Source organism: Ovis canadensis, chromosome 14, assembly GCF_042477335.2.
Source record: "Ovis canadensis isolate MfBH-ARS-UI-01 breed Bighorn chromosome 14, ARS-UI_OviCan_v2, whole genome shotgun sequence".
NCBI lineage: Eukaryota > Metazoa > Chordata > Mammalia > Artiodactyla > Bovidae > Ovis > Ovis canadensis.
The window spans coordinates 42777933-42800551 of NC_091258.1; the positions used below are offsets into that span (position 1 = coordinate 42777933).

The 22619-nt window shown below is 38.4% G+C and overlaps 1 protein-coding gene across 1 annotated transcript in view; it reads right to left on the reverse strand.

Moving 5' to 3' along the window:
• The window catches only part of CDH8 (cadherin 8), a 397524-nt gene that overhangs the window by 235921 nt on the left and 138984 nt on the right, over window positions 1–22619 (reverse strand). Inside the window, exon 3 of the mRNA XM_069548935.1 lies at window positions 17666–17960. Coding sequence (XP_069405036.1) covers window positions 17666–17960 — 295 coding nt within the window. The remainder of the gene's footprint in view (window positions 1–17665; window positions 17961–22619) is intronic.

Here is a 22619-nt window from a genome sequence, read left to right on the forward strand (position 1 = left end):
TACACACGTCTGTTGGGTGTGTAAGCTTGTGCTCTTAACAATATACGCACTTTACTGTGTGGATATCACACTTCAGTGCATAATTTAAAAACATGGGGACTTCTCTGATGGTCTGGTGGTTAAGAATCTGCCTTGTAATGCAGGGGACACAGGTTTGATCCCTGGTCCTGGAAGATCCCACATGCTTCCAGGCAACTAGGCACAGGCCACAACTACTGAAGCGCTTGAGCCTCGGGGCCACAACTAGAGAGTCTGTGCATCACAATGAAGATTCTGCATGCTACAGCTAAGACCCAACACAGGCAAATAAATGTAAATAAAACTTAAAAATCTGTGTGGGGGACAAGAAAATCCAAATTGTTGAAAAGCTGAATAGAAATATGAACTGCTGTCTACACTTAGGAAAAAGCTAACTGAACCATGCCCTTAGCAGCGACTCAAGCAGCAGCAACAATGCTGGATTCAGATCATATGGTCTTATTATTCCCTTGCTGTGTGGTCTCCCAAAAGGCCCCTCACAGTGCGCTTGTGTCAAGCTGACTACAGCTATGAGACGCTGTAACAGCAACTCTTCAGATGGATACTGGCACTTCTTTCATTTAACTTTGACATTGCAACTTGCTACCTACACACAGATGTGTGAGAAATGTTTGATATTATTCCATTGTTGCTGAATGGTATTAGCAGCCTTAATAATGACACTGGAAGAGCAATACAAAAAAAAAAAATCCTGGGGTGATTATCATTATTCAGGTTCTGTCAAGGTGAGAAAAAGGACAATAAAGACATGTTCAAGAATGAATTTTGCCCTTTGTTTTCCATCTTGATCATCCAGTTTTTCTTTAATACTAATTTTAAAAAAAGAACAAAGCACAAAAGACTGTAGTAGGATCTGAGAATATAAATGGATAGAAGAGTGACACTCCACTCAGCATGAAGAGTCTTTTCAGGCTGAACTCAGAACATTCCTTCTCTCATTGCCTCCTTCTCACTCAGGTTAAGGAGATGCATAATCCTTTCACAAGTCTGGCAGAAGGGATAAACCACTCCACTTCTAACTTTCCCAAGAATCTAAATTTCAGTTTATTGTTTTTACATGGACAGCAGTGAAAGACAGTAAAAGAAAAACAAAAAATCAAACACCCTCTTATTATATTAAGAAGACATGTACCACATATCATTAATATCCATCCATACCATGCCTTGCCCTAAAGTGTCAGGATCTTTTACAAGGAAGACACAACACTGATAATCAATTCCCTAGGTTCATATAATGAGAAAACAGCACACCATTGAGTGGGTATAAATATTTATCATTTTATACACTGTTTACATAGCCAAGGAGAAAGACGTTTCTATCACTACTCTCTGAAAGGCCAGAACTCCTTGGAATAACTCCTCACAGACACCCACAGCATCCAGCAGACAATTTTCTATTTCTTAGGAAATTTTTGTTTTTAAAAAGCCAAGTATCCCTTGACCTGATCTTTTTTTGAGTTGTCATACTTGGAGAAACAGAAATAACATGGAAACCAGAGATGGGAACTGAGACTCCATGACTCCATGTGTTCCTAGGGGGCTTCCCTGGTGGCTCAGCTGGTAAAGAATCTGCCTGCAGTGTGGGAGACCTGGGTTCGATCCCTGGGTTGGGAAGATCCTCTAGAGAAGGGAAAGGCTACCCTCTCCAGTGTTCTGGCCTGGAGAATTCCATGGATACAGTCCATGGGGTCGCAAAGAGTCGGACACGACTGAGGGACTTTCACAGTGTACAGTGCATTCCTAGAACCAAAGAAATCCAACATGAGAAGCATAACTTTCCTGTTTCTCTGATATTAGTATATATTATGAAAGGATGATGTGTACCTGATGGTGCCTAAGTTCACATATTTCCATGCTGAGCTACTTTGAAAGATACTATTTCATTATCTTCTCAGTCCTTATGGAAAATGCCTGGGGTTGAGCTAACCGGACTAGATTTGGTCAAATGTCTATCTGTGTATGAGAACAAAAGAAACCCTTCACAAACTGGCTATCCATACAGTGGTTATCCATACTGCCATCGGGGAGATGGTCCATTGCAAGAAAATAAACACATATGGGTTTGGCTGACATCATTCGGGTGCTCACTACAAGCCTGAAAGAACAGTCTCCATAGATGGTTGTTGACTACCAGATTTTCACCCCTGTATTCATTTTTTTGTTTTGTTTTAGCATAGACTTTCAAAAAGCAGAAACAGGCATAACACTGGTATTGACAGCTTGGTGAACAGTGTCCATGAACACATTTTCAAAGACTAGAAATAGGAGAACCCATTTTGACCAGAAAAATGGAAAATTTAAAACTCCTCTGGGGCAGCATTTCCCAAAGACACCAACATCTGACAACATTTTAAGACAATTCCTATTTACAGTGTGATCACTGGACTCAAACAAGCATATCCATTCATCTCTATATTAATGGATTTTTCCTATGATTTCTCCCATTGTTTTGCCTGTTAATGAATGAAGGATGTCTTTATATAATGTTTCAAATATTACTGATAGAATTTTGTGGTCAATATTTTGGTTAAATCAATTAAAATTTATAATAAAACTAAATACATTCTTATTGAAAGATGCATCAGATATACTCGTAGGTATTTCAACTGAATTAAAAACTTATTTCTAAACAAAAATCTGTACATGAATGTTTATAGCAGTCATATTTGTAATTACACAATGTTGGAAGCAATCAAATATACTTCAGTAGATAAAAGGTTGAACAAGTTATGGTAACCCATACAAAGGAATACTATTTAGTATATACTGAGCGCTGAAGAATTGATGCTTCTGAGCTGTGGTGTTGGAGAAGACTCTTGACAGTCCCTTGGACCGCAAGGAGATCCAACCAGTCCATCCTAAAGGAGATCAGTCCTGAATTCATTGGAAGGACTGATGCTGAAGTTGAAGCTCCAATACTTTGGCCACCTGATGCCAAGAGCTGACTCATTTGAAAAGACCCTGATGCTGGGAAAGATTGAAGGCAGGAGGAGAAGGGGACAACAGAGGATGAGATGGTTGGATGGCATCACCGACTCAACAGGCATGAGTTTGAGTAAATTCCAGGAGTTGGTGATGAACAGGGAGGCCTGGCGTGCTGCAGTCCATGGGGTCACAAAGAGTCGGACACAACCGAATGACTGAATTGGACTGATATACTATTTTATTATATTTATAGGATATTTTAGAAAAGTCAAAGATATAAAGTCAATAGGGGGTTAGAGAATGAAGAAGTTAATAGGTAAAGCTCACAGCTTTCTTTAAGGCAGGAAAACTATTCCATCTGATACAGTAATGATGGTCATGTGTCACAATGAACTTATCAAAATCAATAGCGCATGCAAAATGTAATACATGTAGATTTTAAAAATGAGATGTGGAGTTTCCCACAATGGACTGCAAGCTATGACAATATAATATAATTATATTACCACTGTATTTTAAAAACTCAAGTGTATAAATACATATCTCCACACATATTTGTTCTCCCTCTATCATCTGGGAGAGTCTAAAATCAAAGACAATTCAGCAGCAACAAGTGCAGTTAGCACACTTCACTTCTACTGACCCCAACAAAAGGAAGCAGGGCTCCTTGGAGATAGAGGTAATTCCAGAAGTGGGGCAATAAATATACAAGATGAGCCTGAAGCATCATGCACGTAAGCAGGTGGACTTCTCTGGTGGTGCAGAGGATAAGAATCTGCCTGCAATGCAGGAGACCCCGGTTTGATTTCTGGATCATGAAGATCTCCTGGAGAAGGAAATGACAACCCACTCCAGTATTCTTGCCTGGAAAATCCCATGGACAGAAGAGCCTGGCAAGCTACTATCCATGGGGTAGCAAGAGTCAGACACAACTTAGTGACTAAACCACATTGATAATGTCACAAAATGTCAGTTTTCCTCGCCAACACTCTAACCCATTAGACAAATCTAAAATGAGGGAAATTCTACAAAAATACCTGACCAGTTCCCTCTACAAGTGTTAAAATGTAGTGTCAATATCAATTCATTAATTTTAACAAAGTTTACCACACTAATGTAAGATGTTAATATTGATAATAGTGAAAAGTTGGTGTGAAGGTATATGAGGACTGTATTATAATTTCACAACCTTTCCATAAATCTAAAACTCAAATTAAAAGTTACTTAAAATGAAAAGAAGCTCTACACACTTAAGCATATGATTTTTTTATTTTTAAAAAACATCCCATAGCTGGGAACAGATGTTCGCTCCATATGTATCCAAAGATATGACCCTAAGTCAAGGCTTATACAGGGACATGATAATTCTAGAAGAGAGAACACTGGTATCCAATTTAACAAGTCTCTTGTTTTGGATTTTAATCCTAGCGCCTCCTAATTAAGTTAATATGGCCACACTAAAACACATTAGTCTGCTAGGGCTGCCGTAACAAAACACTCCAGCCTAGGTGATTTCTACAACAGGAGTTAATTTTCATCCAGTCCTAGAGGCTGGGAGCCCCAGTTCAAGGCGCTGGCAGGGCTGATTTCTCCCGACGTCTCTCCTTGGCTTGCAGATGGCTGCTCTTCTTGTGTCTTGTCACACAGTGGTCCTTCTGTTCACATGTGCCCCTGGAGTCCTTGTGTCCAAATTCTTCTTCTGGTAAGGACACCAGTCAGACTGGACCAACGCCTGCCCATTTGTCCTCACTTAACTTTAATCACCTCTTCAAGGGCCTTACCTCCAAATACAATCTCATTTGAAGGTCCTGGGGGTTAGAGCTTCAGTACATTAATTTTGTGAAATAGAACTCAGCCCACAACACAAATAAATTCATATCTATATTTTTTCAGTAAAAATATGATAATAACATGCAACCAACAATATATATAATTTTATATAATACATAACGTGCAGTGAGAACACTAGACAGATATAATGTTCTTTTCTAAAAATCTACACAGTGTTTTCCATAGGACCCAGCCTACAACAGAAGCTAAATAAAGTGTCTGTCATGGTTTTGTTCTTGATCAGTTTAGCTACACTAGGATTCTTTTTCTAGAATTCCCTTTCCTGTGTTTGTCCTGGTTAGGTTTGGCGTGAGCTTTTGCAGGCAGAAGTGGAGAAAGCAGACACAACATCAATGAAGGGTATTGGACACTGGGGCAGTGCATGCCTGACTCAGCAGGTTCTCAAGCACACCATGAGGACAGGGAGCAGAATCCAGCTCACAGCTCCTTCAGCAGCTCTAGGCTGTGCTCCTCCAGAATGTCCAAGTCCTGGCCCAGGTCCAGCCCTGTGACCAAGGACATCAGCTTCTCCTGCAGGAATATTGAGGTGGGAGTGCAAGGTACAGGCTCCTTTTGGATTCCAGTGTATCCCTGGTCTCTTCCACTTCACTTCCAGTTTTCCTTCCTGTCACCCAATGCAGAGACAAGAGTTTGTCTATCAATTTTATTGTTGTATATAGTCTAATCTCTATAGCAACTCCTCCGTTACTCTGTGGACTGTTAGTTGCTCTGCATGCCTGATGTTGTTGTTCAGTCCCTAAGCTGTGTCTGACTCTTTGCAACCCCATGGACTGCAGCAGGCCAGGTTTTCCTGTCCTTCGCTAACTCCCAGAGTTTGCTTAAACTCATGTCCATTGAGTCAGTGATGCCATGCAACCATCTTCTCCTCTGTTGCCCCTTTTCCTCCTGCTCTCAAACTTTCCCAGCAACAGCGTCTTTTCCAGTGAGTCAGTTCTTGGCATCAGGTGGCCAAAGTATTGGAGCTTCAGCATCAGCTCTTTCAATGAATATCCGGGGTTGATTTGCTTTAGGATTGACTGGTTGGATCATGCTTGATGAGGAGCTCTTATTTTTACCCATCATAAGACTTCGAGTATATTTTAAGCTTGTGTGCCTCAGTGTTCTCTTTTAATAAATAAAAATAATAAAATTCACCTCATAAGGTTGTTGTTAGGATCAAATGAATATATATGAATAGTGTGTTTGGCATAAACTTTTAAATATTAACCCCTGTGTAATCCTAAAACAATTATTCATCATGCTAACCTTAAGTGACTAACGTTGCTTTGGATTTCAGAAAAAACACATATCAGCGTCTCAATACCTATTCCAGAGACCTTTATTTGGTGAATTTCCCCTCTCCTGCCCTCAGTGTATTTCTTGAACTCAAACCACTCTTGCGGCTTGCAAAGATTCATAATTGGTATATAAAGATGAAATCCAGGAAGTCTGACATGGTTATAAAGAGTAGACTCCTTGGTGTCATGTTCCCTGACAAAAAGAAAATGAATAAAATCATCTTCAACACTGGCACAAATATGATTATACTGACTCTAAAGTCTTCTAGTACAGACACCAGACACAAGGAAGAAAGCCTTGTTCGCTTAGAATCAGACATGAATCTGAGACAATCTGTATGTTCCCACTTACAGCCTCATAATGTAACTATTCTTTTTTTTTAGGGTATCTAATTATAATATCAAATACACACACACATGCAAACTTGCATTTCTTTCCTCCATACATCTACATACTTAGCTTTATCTTCAGTTCTTTTAACAGCTTGTATATCTTCTTTACCATTTTTTATCTGCAGCCATACTTCATTTTATTATGCTTCATAGATACTGAATTTTTTTTTTTTTTACAAATTGGAGGTGTGTGGCAAACCTGTGTTGTCAGATGATGATTAGCTCAGCATTTTTTAGTAATTTTTTAGAAATTAAAGTGTGCACACATTTTTAGACATAATGCTATTGTGCACTTAATAAATACAGTATAACATAAACATGACTTTTATATACACTGGGAAACCAAAACATTTTGCAACTTGCTTTATTGTAGCAATCTAGAACCCAACTGGCAATATCTCTGAGGCATGCCTGTATTGACCTATTTGCTTATCTACACATGATTTAAATTTCATATTTTTCTCTATGTAACATTACTGATAAGAATAGGAAAAATGGCACATATCTCACATAATTGTGATAGCTAATCAACCAGAGAATAAAAGCAATTTGGGCCTAAAACTCAAATAGCAATTTTCCAAGTCCAGTGAATCCAGGAAGCACAATTATTAAGTCCACTATGCACAAATGTAAAAATCAAAGAAATATTAAAAAATGTTCAAACTCTAGGAACCCCTACCAGCTCTGAGAGGTAAGGAGGGCATGACATACACCAAAAAGATATTGACAAAGGTGTCCCACATTCATTTTCAGCCAATACTTCAGGATTTCACAACTGCGTATTTCAAAGCTGCCCTGACACGCAGTGCCTCCCTTTCTCTGACAGGCGAATGTGGGCAAAGGCTGAACTCTATATGCTTTTTCTCTCTAGCCCCTTTTAATTCATGATTTTCTGAAATGGGTATGTAACAAAAAGTTGCAACACTGTAGGTATTGATGCTAATTCACAGAGCTCTAGACACAAACATGGCTTGAATAACTTAAGAATGATTTGCCCTTTTGCCTCAAAAAATCAATAAATATGTTGAATCCTAAAATATCCATTCTTATTAACATATGAGGACAAAGAGATAGGATGAAACAGGATCATGGAACTGTCTGGGTAGAATTCCTCCTGCGTTTCTCAAACTTCCATCTGTAATACAATGTTTTTTGTTGTTGTTGAGTGTTTTGATTTTCCTTATAAGTGCAAGTTTACTGATATGAGAATACTTCTCAGTATTTCAAGTACCAGAAGATTACTTGAATCGGAATCAGTATATGTCTTACCTTTTCAGAAGGGTTCAGGGTAGACTTGGATGAAGTATTATTCAGCATAGAAAATTTAACAACAGGGAAGCGGGTGTAATTTTCAGAGAGATTACCCAATGTATCCAGAAATAGAAAATCAAAACTCTGAGTAGATGGACTTCCCTGGTGGTCTGGTGGTTAAGAATAAGCCTGCCAATACAGGGGATTTGCGTTTGATCCCTGGTCCAGAAATAGTTGACATACCACAGGTCAGCTAAACCCATGTGTTGCAAGTACTGAGCCCATGAGCCGCGACTAGTGAAGCCCGTGCACCCTAGAGTCCGTGCTCCCCAACAAAAGAAGACGGTGCAATGAAGCGCCCACACACCACAACTACAGAGTAGCCCGCACTGGCCACAGCTAGAGAAGCCAGCACACAGCAATGAGGACCGAGCCCAGCCACAACCAATAAAATAAACAAACAATTAAAGCTTAAAGAATGTAAGCAGAAGACACATTTCTGAAGAGCTCAAAGAAACAATACTAGGATAATTAAGCTGAGTTTAATTTGATAATCAAATTGAGTTTCATTGTGAGTGAGCACAGAGGTAAAATGGAGGGAAAAAATAAAAGGAAAAAACCCAGAAAGTTAGCTTTAGCTACTGTTATGAACAGGCTGGGAATCCATTGTATAATTGAATACTGAGTGAATGACCTGGTTGATATGGACAGGTTGATCTCAATGCTGTCTCCACTCAGATACTGTAAATGCTGAGCCAAAGGTTTAATTTTAATCTTCTAAATCACCAATTCAAATTAAGAGATACTCATGAATGGGAGATACAGGTCTCTAAATTAATCCCATCCCACAGGGAATTCCACTCTGTTCACCAGTTGGGATGGAGTTAAGGACAGAGTGTTTCCAATAGGTTCAAGTTTCAGGTATTTATGGAATTATTGAAATATATTTTTATGTACTATTCTATTACATAGAACATCAGTGCACCAATATTACAACTTGTAAATTGAATGAGGTATTTATAAGATTCTCTTTTGATTTACACCATTCTGAAAAAGAATGTACTGCCTAATGATTGAGAATTCATCTTCTAGAAAGAATTCAAAGATGTCTGGTGTTTATATGAAATTCCTAAGTCAACAATCCAAATCTACAAGAAAAGACCATTGAAAATGTCCAGTTTATGTTGGCAATGAAACCCCGAAATGGAATTGGGTCTGGAGTTCCTAAGGCAGCCCTAAAAATGAGTAGTTATATAATTTTAACTATTTTCAAAGTGACTCTAGAAGGTATATTTCTATATGAGTTTAATAACTTCCCTAAGCTATCCTATAGGAGAAGGAAATGGCAGCCCACTCCAGTATTCTTGCCTGGAGAATCCCATGGACAGAGGAGCCTGGCAGGCTACAGTCCATGGGGTTGCAAGAGTCAGACACGACTTAGCAACTAAACCACCACCACAAGCTATCCTATCTGCATTCACGTATTTGGGTTGATATTTAGCCCATAGAACATTAAAATTAAACATATCAGGATTATAAGTTGACCAAAAAATAGTAAGAATCCCATTAGGGACAGTACAATAAATTGATTGTATATTGTTATCACTTAATTGATTCGTAAAATGTCCCCTTACGGTTTAGAGAGCACAGAGGAGCAAGCATTAAAGCAAAATTTGATGGAAGGAGTTTTCTCTTCGCAGAAGGCTTTCAAATAAACCTTGTTTATATCCCCATCATTATACGCCAATCTTGTTCTTAGCCACCATATAGAAATAACAATGCCTTTTGGAAGACTAAGTGGTTTTAGGTACCTCTCACAGTTTATTGCCAGTAACTTTCCCATCTGTATACTCCAGTGATTTCTAAGCCATAGATCAATTAAGGAGACCTTTGGGAACCACCAAAATCTGCATACCAGAAATCACTGCTTTATTTTTATCATAAGATACAAGAAAACATTCAGTCATTGTACCAACTGTCTATGCGGTTCCTGGGGTCACAAAGTGTCGGACACGACTTAGCAACTGAACAACAAGAACAATGCAGGTCCCTTCCTTCTGCAGAACAGAAACTACACAGTCCTCTCCCTTCTTGGAGTTTGGGAAGCACAGCTGTTACAGACACTGATACCAGGTAGAGCAGCTGGATTTCTTTGAAAAATGTTTATTTCAATCTTCATGATTTCCCTCCCATGTTTTCCTAAAGAATTTCAATTTTGTTTGTCACTCTGAATCAAATAAGACAAAAACGATAATCAAATCCATCAAGATATGTTTTTCTCTTTCTCACTTTGCATCTCTCCTTTAAAAGAGAGAAATGTTACCAACTCTTTTCAGAATCTAGCTGAAAGAGAGGAGGAAAACCACCACCTCTACATTATAAAAAAGATGTGCGTTAAGTTTAAGACAGTTTGTCAGTATGAACATCCTTTGATGTTTTAAGCTTCTGTAACATAAACTGCTTCTTTAATAATAAAAACATGAAAATGAGTTTCTAATTATTAATTGGGGAAACTTCTTTTTATGGGATGAAAATGTCTATCGGGCAGTGACAAGAATAACAAGCTAATGCATGTAAGCTACAGTCATCATAATTTTTAATTTGCTCTTTAGAAACTGCAAATTTGACTGTTTAGCTGCATGCTAAATTAACATGTGACCTAACATAGATTCAAAATTCTCTTCTCATTAGACATGTGTTTTTATAACTTTCATAGTATAAAATTACGCAGTTTTGCAAGATACTTTTTAAAAATAGTTTCTGGGATCATATAAATGCCTGAATCTCCAAAAGGGCATAAAATATGAATTTATCAAATTCTTATATACTAATACTCTAAACAGTCTGATGTATGAAAATCATTTTACTTTCTTTAATTTGGTGTTGACCAATTAACTTTTATTTTTTTCAGTAAATCTATTTTGAGCACAGGTTGGAGCCACTGCCGTAGGTCTGTTGTACCATAAATACAGCTGAAATACACAAGAGAATAGAATTTGAGAGTATCATATAATTTCCTGCCTCCATTCCTGACTGCCTGCCATATAAACAGTTCATTCCAAAAGCCATTGAGTATGGCTGGGTGAGGTAAGAATTCACAGAAAGGCAGGAAGGTAGAAGTAGAGTGAAAGCAATAAACATTTGTGTCAGGGAGTCAGGGGATGGGCAGAGCAGCAAATGAAAATCACTTACTACAGCAGTGAGGGGTGACGCTAACACCAAATACATCAAGGGAAAAGAAACAGGGTTCTCACTGTTGGAGAAGAAGAAACAATTAGAATGAACCCTGTGGTGCTGCTTTGGCATTGGAGGTTTAGAGGTGAACTCATGGTAATGCATGTTGGGGGGGGAGGTCTAGATTTGATCCTTTTGCTATAAAAAGACTTTATTAGGACAACTGGAGACATCTGACTGAGGTCGGTGCATCCATTAGCAATGGTGTATCACTATTAATTTCCTAATTTTGAAGGTTGTATTGTGCTTGTGTAGAAAATCACCCATGTGGCAAAGACTGATTGAAGAATCTCACGGTGATGGGGTATCATCTCAGCAATGCACACTCTAAAAGTTAAGGAAACATTAATTTGGACTACAACTGCAACTTCTCTCTAAGATTAAATGTATTTCACATTAAAGGTGATGGACGACACATAAGAAATGGACTGTATCTTACATGGGCCTCCCTCCAAAAGAGGATTTGAAGATATTTACCATAAAAAAAGGGCTTCCCAGGTGGTGCTAGCAGTAAAGAACCCACCTGCCAATGCAGGAGACAAGAGACACGGGTTTCATTCCTGGGTTGGGAAGATCTTCCTGGAGGAGGGCATGGCAACCCACTCCAATATTCTTGCCTGGGGAATCCCCATGAACAGAGGAGCTTGGCAGGCTACAGTCCAAGGGGTTGCAAAGAGTCAGACATGACTAAAGTGACTTAGCACACATACACACACCAAAAAGGAACAAAATTACAAAGAAAGACATACTACTAGTGGTAAGAGAAGACAGGAGAGGGAATAACACATAGAAGGGACAACACTAGAACTGTTCTCAAACGTCAACACTTTACCTTTGGCTGAGTCACTGTTTCAAGTAGAGTAAGTCCCCTCGCATATTATGTACTGACATCCATAACCTCTATAGTTATGAGCCTTTGCAAAGCAATGAGATTTTCCTTTCCAAAATAAATTTTACTAAGTAACCTCTGGACCTTTTGATTTTTTGATTAATATATTTTGATGGGGAGTGCATTCTCTTTTGCAGTCACCACCAGGAAATCCAAAGTCAATCCCCATTATTCTCTTTAGTTTTTACTTTAATATTAATAGCACTTCAGCCCCAGTTATTCACCAAATGGCTCTCAATTAATTTTACTGTGATTTGCATTTCTATGTGATATATTGTTCTTATATTTTTAACATGCTGATATTCCTATTTTAAAAACTGTATAAGATTTCCCCCACACTTCTCTTTGTCCAACTCCTGTCCTCTTTGTCCAGCTTCTCAATTTAATTTGGAAAGTATGATAACCTAAAGAGCACTTCCACCTTGGAAAAACAGTAACTATTATTAATAGGCAACAGAATCATTAGGCAATGGAATCATAGAGCATATATAAATGAAGTTCTCTAGAGATATTATCAAAGTTTAGTATAGCATACTGGTTCAAACCTTGGAAAGAAGAGCCAGATATCTGGATTCAATCCCAGCTCTACCACTTAATATCTCAGTATGGATTATCTATTATTTTCCCCACTTTTCTGATTAAAAATAATGAATATAAAAGTTAATTTCAATACTAATGTTAAAAGACTGTTGTGAATATTGCACGCTTTTAACAGCACTGGGAATATAGCAACTTTTTAATACACATTGATCACCATTAGAGAAGCCTTGAATCTCAAAGAAAACTCAGAAAACCTCCAGTGCCATGTTTTATACAACTTTGCACTCAACAATGCAGTCATTCATTCCAGCTCAAGTCCTACTTGGCTTTCTCATCCATCCCTTTATCTCCTTTTTTTACTAATATACCCTTTAGAATAAAATAGGGTTCATTCCAATGTGTGCAATTGTGAAACATACAGTTAAGGCTTCTTGAGCAACTTTTCATTGACTAAGGCATTCACAGGGCTTCCCTCATAATTCAGTTGGTAAAGAATCTGCCTGCAATGCAGAAGACCTCGGTTCAATCCCCGGGGAAGATCCACTGGAGAAGGGATAGGTCACCCACTCCAGTATTTTTGGACTTCCCTTGTGGCTCAGCTGGTAAAGAATCTGCCTGCAATGCAGGAGACCTGGGTTCAATCCCTGGGTTGGGAAGATCCCCTGGAGAAGGAAACAGCTACCCACTTCAGTATTCTGGTCTGGAGAATTCCATGTACTGTATAGTCCATGGGGTCGCAGAGTCAGACATGACTGAGCGACTTTCACTTCACTTTCAAGGTATTCATATCATATACACAATTTACTGAATCATACTAGTATAAGCAGCTCGAAGATGGATGTTTGTAAAGAAACAAATATCAACTGAGCACCAACTCTATGGCTATGCCAAGTAATTCGAATATACTCATTGAATTTTTCCAAACATATTTTCTTAGGTAAGGATTCTTATGCACACTACACAGATAGAGGTGAGGTTTAGATGGGTTATATCACTAACACAGGTAGAAAGCAGATTTGCAGACAAATTATTTGAGATTCTATTTCCAAGCTAAATACAGATTTCGTTTTACCTGAACCTAGGGCTGGACACAAGAGATGAGGGTTTGATTCCTGGGTTGGGAGGATCCCTTGGAGTAGGAAATAGCAACCCACTCCAGTATTCTTGCCTGAAAAATTCCATGGACAGAGGATTCTGGTGGGCTACAGTCCATAGGGTAGCAAAGAATCAGACGCAACTCAGCACAGGTGTGAACACACAATCAGGGTTTACAATCCCTCACTCCAATATCCAATAGCATAAAAATATTTAAAGTGTCTGGAACTTATTAAGTGTGGGCAAATTTTCATTGAAAAACCAACTTTAACCTTGCTAGCTTGGGATCCACAGTAAAAAATCAGATAAGCTCACACATCGTTCTTTACACAGTATTGCTATAAAAGTGAATTCTCATCCAGTTCTGAAATAAACAGTAGAATATAAGAGAGCTCTGCCTCCAGTTTCCAAATAAGATATTTCTAAAATAATTTAGCTGCCATTTGGGCAAATATATATGTGTGTTTTGTCTTGACAGCCTGTCAACTGGCAGACAGTTCTGGAATATCACATTCATTTCAATATAATATTGGTAAATTTCTCAATTATAATTTTATTTTTCTCTCTCTGCAACAGTGAAATCCCCCAGTCCTTGCTGGCACTCTTCAGGGTGTTCAGGTGCAGGTGCTGGCATTTCTGCAGTAGCAAAGGAAGAAAAATGAAAGAAGGAAGGCAGGGAGGGAAGAGGCAGGCTGGAAGAGAACAGTGGTAATAGGGAGAGAGCAGAGATAGGAGCTGACCTTCATCCTGATATTCACCTTCATGAGAAATGAAGGGAATAATTCACACTTGACAATAAAATAGTGCAGCTGCCTCTTCCTCCTTTAACCAGAGAGGCTGGAGTCAAACAGAAACCAGACGCCCGATGCATAAAATCGATACAGAGGAAAAGTCCAAAGGTGATACAGGAACGAGATTAATAAAAATAATTTTATAAACCACAACTACCAATTATTGAACACTTATTTACTTTATGACATGCTTTTACCTTGTATTTTATCATGCGATTCTCAAAAAAGGAAAGCAAGATAGAAGTTGTTATCTTCTCATTGTGGCTAAGGGAAATCAGCAACAGTTTCACCTCCTTGAATTTCAAAGTCAAGCAGATAATAAGGGATAGAACCAGGATTCAAAATTTCATCCATTTGGTTTCAAAACCCCCCTCTTTCGACCGCAGCATATTCCATTGGTTTTCAAGAGATGTAACAAGCTAAGCATTTTTAAAATAACTATGTTAAGTTAGTGTAGATTATTTCTTTTATAAAGAAATACTATACTATATTGTATACATAGTATAGTATTGAGCAGTACAAATATAGTATAAATACTAGACTATATTTATAAAGAAATGCTGTACTATATTGCTATAGTCTTATAAAGAAAAATCTTTCAGATAGAGGAACAACGTATAGGTTCACATACACATTGCATTATATAGCTAATAATATCTTTAAATTCCTTTCCTTAGCTGAAATTGACCATGAAGTTTGTATTTTATTTTTTCCCCTGAGCATATTTATCAGGGACATGACTCATATACACAAGAATGGAAGCCTCTGATACATCTATAATAAATAGGTATAGACTTGGCCATTAAAGATGTAGAAATTATAATAATGAGGAAAAAAATAGCAGCTTTCTAAGGAAATGGCAACCCACTCCAGTGTTCTTGCCTGAAGAATCCCAGGGACAGGGGAGCCTGGTGGGCTGCCGCCTATGGGATCGCACAGAGTCTGACACGACTGAAGCGACTTAGCAGCAGCAGCAGTTGATCATTTATTCGTAATTAAGTATTCTGTATGTGGGGCTTCCAGGTGGCTCAGCAGTAAAGAATTAATCTGCCAATCCAGGAGACGTGGGTTCTCTCCCTGGATCAGGAAGATCCCCTGGAGAAGGAAATGGCAACCCACTCCAGTATTCTTGCCTAGGAAACGTCATGGGCAGAGGAGCCTAGCAGGCTACAGTCCATGGGGTCATAAAGAATTGAACACAACTTGGCAATTAAACAACAACAATTCTCTATGTATTGTAAGTGGTAATAGTCCTTTAAAATCACCTTACACTAACAGAGAAAGATTCATAAACTTACAGATCAAATTTATGGTTGCTAGGGGGATGGAATAGTTTGGAAGTTTGGTGGACAGGGACACACTGCCATATTTAAGATGGATAACCAAAAAGGAACTGCCGTATAGCACATGGAACTCTGCTCAATGTTATGTGGCAGCCTGGAGGGGAGGGGAACTTGAGGGAGAATGGAAACACATGCACGCATGGCTGAGTCCCCTTCACTGTTCCACTTGAAACTATCACAACATTGTCAATCATCTATACCTCGATATACAATAAAAAGTTTTTTTTTTAAAGATGGATTAGGCAAGTTCTCTGCCCTAAATAACTTGATGAAATAAGAAGCAAATCAAAAGAAAGAAAAAAAAATAGTATTTCTCAGCTCCTGTTTACCTGTCAGAATTTAAAAGAAGTATGAACACGAAGGTGTTTTTGATTGTTCGTGGGTTCCTTTCTGTTGTAGTAGTGATGGAAGAGAAATAACTTCCTGCTAGAAATCCCTAGAAGTTTCCCACAAACTTTTCCTAGAAAAAATGTCGTTTCAGCCTACCATAGTGGAGTGATTTGATTTTGATAAGAAGGGAAAAAAATACATAAAAGTAGGATTCTTCACACAAGAAATAGACAAAATAGGGTCTAGGTAGAAGAAATACACTGGTAAGATGTGAACACCTGAAGTCAATTCTGATTTGCTGCTGCAATAGGTACATCTACCAAAGTTAGTGTAGGTTAAAAAATAAGAGATCAAATGAAGCCAAACTATTTACCTAATTTGGGTTTTTGATTTGTATCTCTATTTGTGTGTGTGTGTGTGTGTGTGTTTTATCACATTATGTTCACCTACTTCTAATTCATGTGATTTTGCTGCATAGATTATATCTTTATAGGTTGCCTTAAATGCAGTTTGAAACAAACTAGGGTATCCATTCCATCCACTGTATGCTTAGGAATGACTTTGGTGATCTTGGGCCCTGGATCTTGCATTCTGTCTACTACTTTTGTCAGACAAGTAAGAACTCTAAAATTTCCTTTTATCCTGGTATAAAGTCCTGGGTCAGGAATTCCTGTATCAAGGCCAGAGTTTGAGGATGAAGTGAAGTGAAAAGTCACTCAGTCGTGTCAAACTCTTTGCAACCCATGGACTGTGGCCTGCCAGGCTCCTCCGCCCATGGAGTTCTCCAGGCCAGAACGCTGGAGTGGGTAACTGTTCCCTTTTCCAGGGAATCTTGCCAACCCAGGGATCAAACCCAGGTCTCCCGCATTGCAGGCGGATTCTCTACCATCTGAGCCAACAGGGAAGCCAGAGAATACTGGACTGGGTAGTCTATCCCTTCTCCAACAGATCTTTCCAACCCAGGAATCGAACTGTTGTCTCCTGCATTCCAAGCAGATTCTTTACCAGCTGAACTACCAGATAACACTGATTTGGGGATAAATAAGCAAACACAAAAAAAGGGAAGGAAAAGGTAGAAAACCGTGTTTGGAATAACTGTTGTTCTGTAGAGTATAATGAATATTTCAATGGCTCACAAAAAGTGGGAGTGAGTCATTGGTGACAGCAGGGATTCTTTTAAAAGTTCAGTTCAAGTAAGATAAGCACAACACACAAGCCTCTAGTAGCTGATTTCCTAATCCACTCTAGACTCTACCCACCAGCTCAATGCAATAGCTGGCTGACTACAGACCTAGATGGTTTTCTATTTCTCTATGTGCTATATCTGCATGTGAATACACACAAACAAATAACTAAACATCAAGCAAATATCAATAGGATTAGTCTGGCATGTTGGAACAAATCTTGATAAATCCGCCTCAGTAACAATACTCGAACTGCAGGTCTATGAGAGGAATACAAATTCAGCCTATTGAAGTACTGTCGTGCAAGGAGAGAGATTTTAATAAAACTGCTTCGTCAGTTCCTATTACTCAGGGACTAAAGCTATTGAGCTGTGGAACTGAGGCCAAAAATGGGGATTTGGAAATGCAAATTAGAGATAAGATGGTAATAAATGTCTCTTATTCAGTCACACACTATCCCTAATGCCAAAAGCTATTTTAAAGATGATTCTTAATAGTTCGGTGAAAATGGAAGCATACATACCCAAAATGGACATCTCTGGCACGGTGGCATGATAGGGTCCGTTGAGAAACTCTGGGGCATTGTCGTTGATGTCTTGGACTTTAATAATAAATTCAGAAGGAGGCTCAAGAGGCTTATTTGTTTCCCAGTCCACTGCCTGAGCTGTTAGGGTGTACTCAGCTTTTTCCTCTCGGTCAAGTCTCTTTATAGCATGGATATCTCCTGTTACGTCATTTATTTGAAAGATAGTCCCAGCTCCATCGCCTGACAGGATGTATTTGATTTTTTTGCTCCCAGGATCCAGGTCTGTGTGTAGCTAAAATGAAAGGGGACATTGGTTAGTGATGTGGCAATTTGCAAAGTATGTTTTGGCTACCTCATGTTCCAATATAAAGTTGTTTCTTTCTACATTGCTTATAACTTCATCAATTTCTGCCAACAGCAGCTGCACAGAGAGTCTGTGCAACCCTCTGTATATCAAGTATAATGAGAGTCAACAAATACGTTTGAATGCCTTTAAAAAATACTTTGGCCTGTTCAGTATAAATTGATACACATTTACAATGATAAAAATATTGAGCAGAAAACACTAAAATATGTGTTCCTTCAATTTATTAATATATTTACTTGCTTAGTATGAACTGATGTGCAACTAGAATGATAAAAAGATTGATAATAATACATGAAAATGTATGCATTCTTTTCGATTTGTTAATACGTTTAAAGTTATTATTATTATTTATTTTTATGGGCTACTATCTGTGTGCCAAAAACTGTGTGAATCACTTTTCATGTACTAATTCTTTTCATTTTTTCCAAAAGTCATTGAATTAGAATATTTCATATGAAACATAGGAAAAGGGAAGGTATACTGTAACATCTCCACAGATTCTTTTTGATGGAAACGAGTGCAGCGGGCCTAAAGTTCAACTCAGCTCTGGCTCCTGTATTCATAACGTGCCATAATTCTAACAATCTGATAGATGTTAAGACCTTCTGTTTGTGTAAGTTTTTTTTTTTCCACTTTGATTTGTATAATTCTTCTAGCCCAGGAAGATTATTCCCATTTTACAAAGATGACTGAGAACAGATTATGGGAGCACATTTTCCAGAAATGAGACTTCTTTGAGAAATAAAAATTTTGCAGCAGGAATTCAGATCCATCTTCAATAATGGCAACAAATATTTACTGAACACCTACTCTGCCTAAAACATTTTGGTATGTACTGGGGAAAACAGAATCCCAAAATTTCATAGTTTATTCTCAGGAGGGAAACAAAAGTGTTCTGATATATGGTGCTTTTTCTTTATACTATATAGACTCCTATTAAAAAATAAAGCAAGAAAATATATTTTTAATTTGCATTTTTAAAAGCAAAACTCATTGGATTATAGTTGTAAAATATTGCCTAAATGCACATATTTTCATATAAACACAATTATTTAAATGCCAATATAATTAGTTCTTGGGCTTCCCTGGTGGCTCAGATGGTAAAGAATCCACCTGCAATGCAGGAGACCTGGATTCTATCCCTGGGTTGGGAAGACCCCTGGAGGAGGGCATAGCAACCCACTCCAGTATTCTTGCCTGGAGAATCCCCATGGACCGAGGAGCCTGGCGAGCTACAGTCCATGGGGTCACAAAGAGTTGGACACGACTGAGCAACTAAGCACACGTGCATAGTTAGTTCTTGCATCATGAGATTTTTAAATACCTGTTCCTTAAAATATATATATGTATAAATTGAAGGAAAAAGTCTTGTGCAAAGAAACTCCTAGAAACTCAAAAGGCATTGCATTCTCTTGGGATCACTTTTTATTCAGAACAGATTTTATCACTTTCTTTGCCAATTTAAATTTTATTTAGCTCCTCAATAAATGAAAAGATTATACAAAAGACATAAAACAGCAATGACGCATCCAAATGCATCTAGATCGCCTATTTTACTTCTGAATATTTTAAAAAGTTAAAGCATAAGATTACATCAAATATTTATTGAACCTCAAATTGTATCCATTTCATTTATTGTACTAAACTTATTAACAAGAGGAAATGTTGAAATGCCGCTTTATCTTAATGAATGTGGGAATAAATTCATTAATGTGGTATTAATACAAATTTATGATCATTTTAATTTATGTGCATTTTAATATTCTATTAGCATTTTTATTAAAAGAGAAAAATTTGAATAAAGTATGGTTCATGGATGTTCCCATTCATATACATGCATTCCTGAGACTCAGAATGTATTGACATGCGTCACTCTTGACCATCACAGTTTTGCTATCAAAAATTAAGTCATTCAAAATACTGTTATTATTTATGTTAGAACTTACTTGTGCCATATTTTCCATACATTTATCAATAGCCTCTGATTAGTAAATCATATCATATTCTTAGATTTTGATGGTCCTTTCTTTTGTATTTAGAAATAACTGAGGGAGAAGGGAACAGCATATGTTTTAAAAAAACAATAAGCTAAGTAAGACAGATCTCGCTAACTACGTGAACTGAAGAAATTAACACTATTTATTTGAGCTTCAGTTACTTTGCCTCTAATACGGAGATAAGACACCTATTGTGCAGAATTGGTTTTATAATCTGAGATGATCTATTTGAAAAACAGAAAAATTAAATGTTAACTGTACAATAACTGAAGCTGTTTCTACTTCATAACATCCTCAACTATATACAACTAACTGAAAACATTACAGTAAAGCCTATCTATAAGCTGAGTGAAAATCTCCCAAAATTCCATCCTGAGAAAATGGAGAAAAAAGCTCTTAGCAAACACTGTGTACTTTCTCTTTCTTCTGGAGAATTATTTTTAGCAAATCTCTGCAAAATCCAGAGCCCTCATGATCTTAAAAGGCAGAGCATTGTGTTTCTATATTCATTCCTTTCATCCGGTTATTAATATTCACACACACACACACACACACACACACTTGCACATGGCTCATTGAAGTAACCAACTTAACATTACAAATAAAGACCTGTGGGTGTGTAAGAATAGCAATTTACAGGGGGCAAATGTTCATAAGACTCCATATCTGGTCCTGAGAAATCAGAATACATGCTAATAAGCTGCTGCTCTCTTGGTTGGTCTCCATGTATCTGTTTAAACCTGCTCACTTCAGTGTATCAAGACTGTTCTGTCAACCCACCCCAGGACCTTCTCCGTGTGATCATGATGCTGAAGACATCCCAAACTTTCACACATCATGCATCATCTGCAAGTGTGAGGACCATCTCTCCTAAGGGCTGCTTCTGCTAATTATACCAGGATAAGGGCCACATGCAAATTGGCTGCAGTGGTAAGATGTTGGCCTGGCTGTGGTACAAAGACCTCATCCATTCACTGGTTAATTATGCACCAAACATGATTATAAGCAACACAGACATGGTCTCTGCCCTCAAAGACCCACAGCTTTGTGGGAGATAACACACACGGGAAATATGTGTTATTGTTACTGTTGCTATTACTGTCACACTACTGACTACTTATTATCTGGTAAACATCTTGCATCGACATATGTCATCTATTCTCACAGCCAACCAGAGACCATTCCTGCATTTCAACAACGAAATGACTGAAATTCAGAGATTTTTAGGGAACTTTTCCATAGAATTTACTATCAGCAAGTGGCAATCTCAACAGCATAAGGTTTAAAGTAAATTTCCTGGATTCAAATACATGCCCCAAGGCTCCGATACAGAAAGAAAGCTGGAGTGGTGGGGGGAAGTGGCGATGGAGTGCATAGGTTAAATTTATTTAACTCACAAAATGGAGTGTGGGGAACAGCAAAGGCCGCTACAAAAAAGTAATGATTTGGGTTTCCCTGGTGTCTCAATGATAAAGAATCCACCTGCCAGTGCAGGAGTCACGTGTTCACACGCTGCTGAGCAGCCAAGCCCATAGCCACAACTACTGAGCCTGTGCTCTAAAGCCGGGAGCCACGACAGCTGAGCCCAGGCGTCTCAACTACCGAAGCCCGCACACCCTAGAGCCTGGGCTCCACACAAGAAGCCCCCACGATGAGAAGCCTGAGGGCCACAACTACAGAAAAGTCTATGCAGCAACGAAGACTCAGCACAGCCAAAAATAAATAAATGAGATTATTGTTTCAGCTCAGTTGGTAAAGCCCTGAACCCTGACAGCTCAGTTGGTAAAGAATCCACCTCCAAAGCAAGAGACCCCGGTTCGATTCCTGGGTCAGGAAGATCCCCTGGAGAAGGGAAAGGCTACCCACTCCAGTATTCTGGCCTGGAGAATATTATTTTTAAAAAATAATGGTTAAAATTTCAGATCACAAAGCGGGAAGGGATACTCTCCAAGCACAGGTAAACGTATGGGTGAAGATCCACAGATAAGTCACAGCATACTAAGTGAGAAAAGCTAAAGATGATTTACAGGGTCTGTGTACTGACTTTAGGAAAAAGAGAGGTAACAAGAAATAAGGATAGAAAGCCAGGAAGGGGTCAGATTATGTAGAGTTTTGAGAGCAAACTACAGAGTTCGGATCTGACTATAAAGGCAACAACACTCCATATTCACACAGTTTCAGTAAGAAGCCTGGCATCATAATAGTTTTGTTTTGGTAAATCACAGAGGTAGGAAGGCACCCATTAGCAAAAGGCTTAAAAGCAAAGGGAAAGAGGAAGTCAGAGGAAAACTTAGACATCAATTCACAAAGCTACCTCAATTTGGGATTCCAAGCTCAGCCCAGCACCCACGGGCTGTGTCACCCACAACCAGATGAAGCCCTGTGGTCACTCCCTGCAGCCGTGGCAAGGAGCATCGAGTGTCGCGTATACAGTGAGCAACCATGGTCATTCACTGGTCATTCATGTTGCATCTTCGATTGTAGGGATCATAGCAACAGGACTACAACATAATTGAGCTGAATTGTGAGCATCAGTGTAATTACACCTTCACTATCTTTCATGTATTTGCATAATATCCCCTAATTA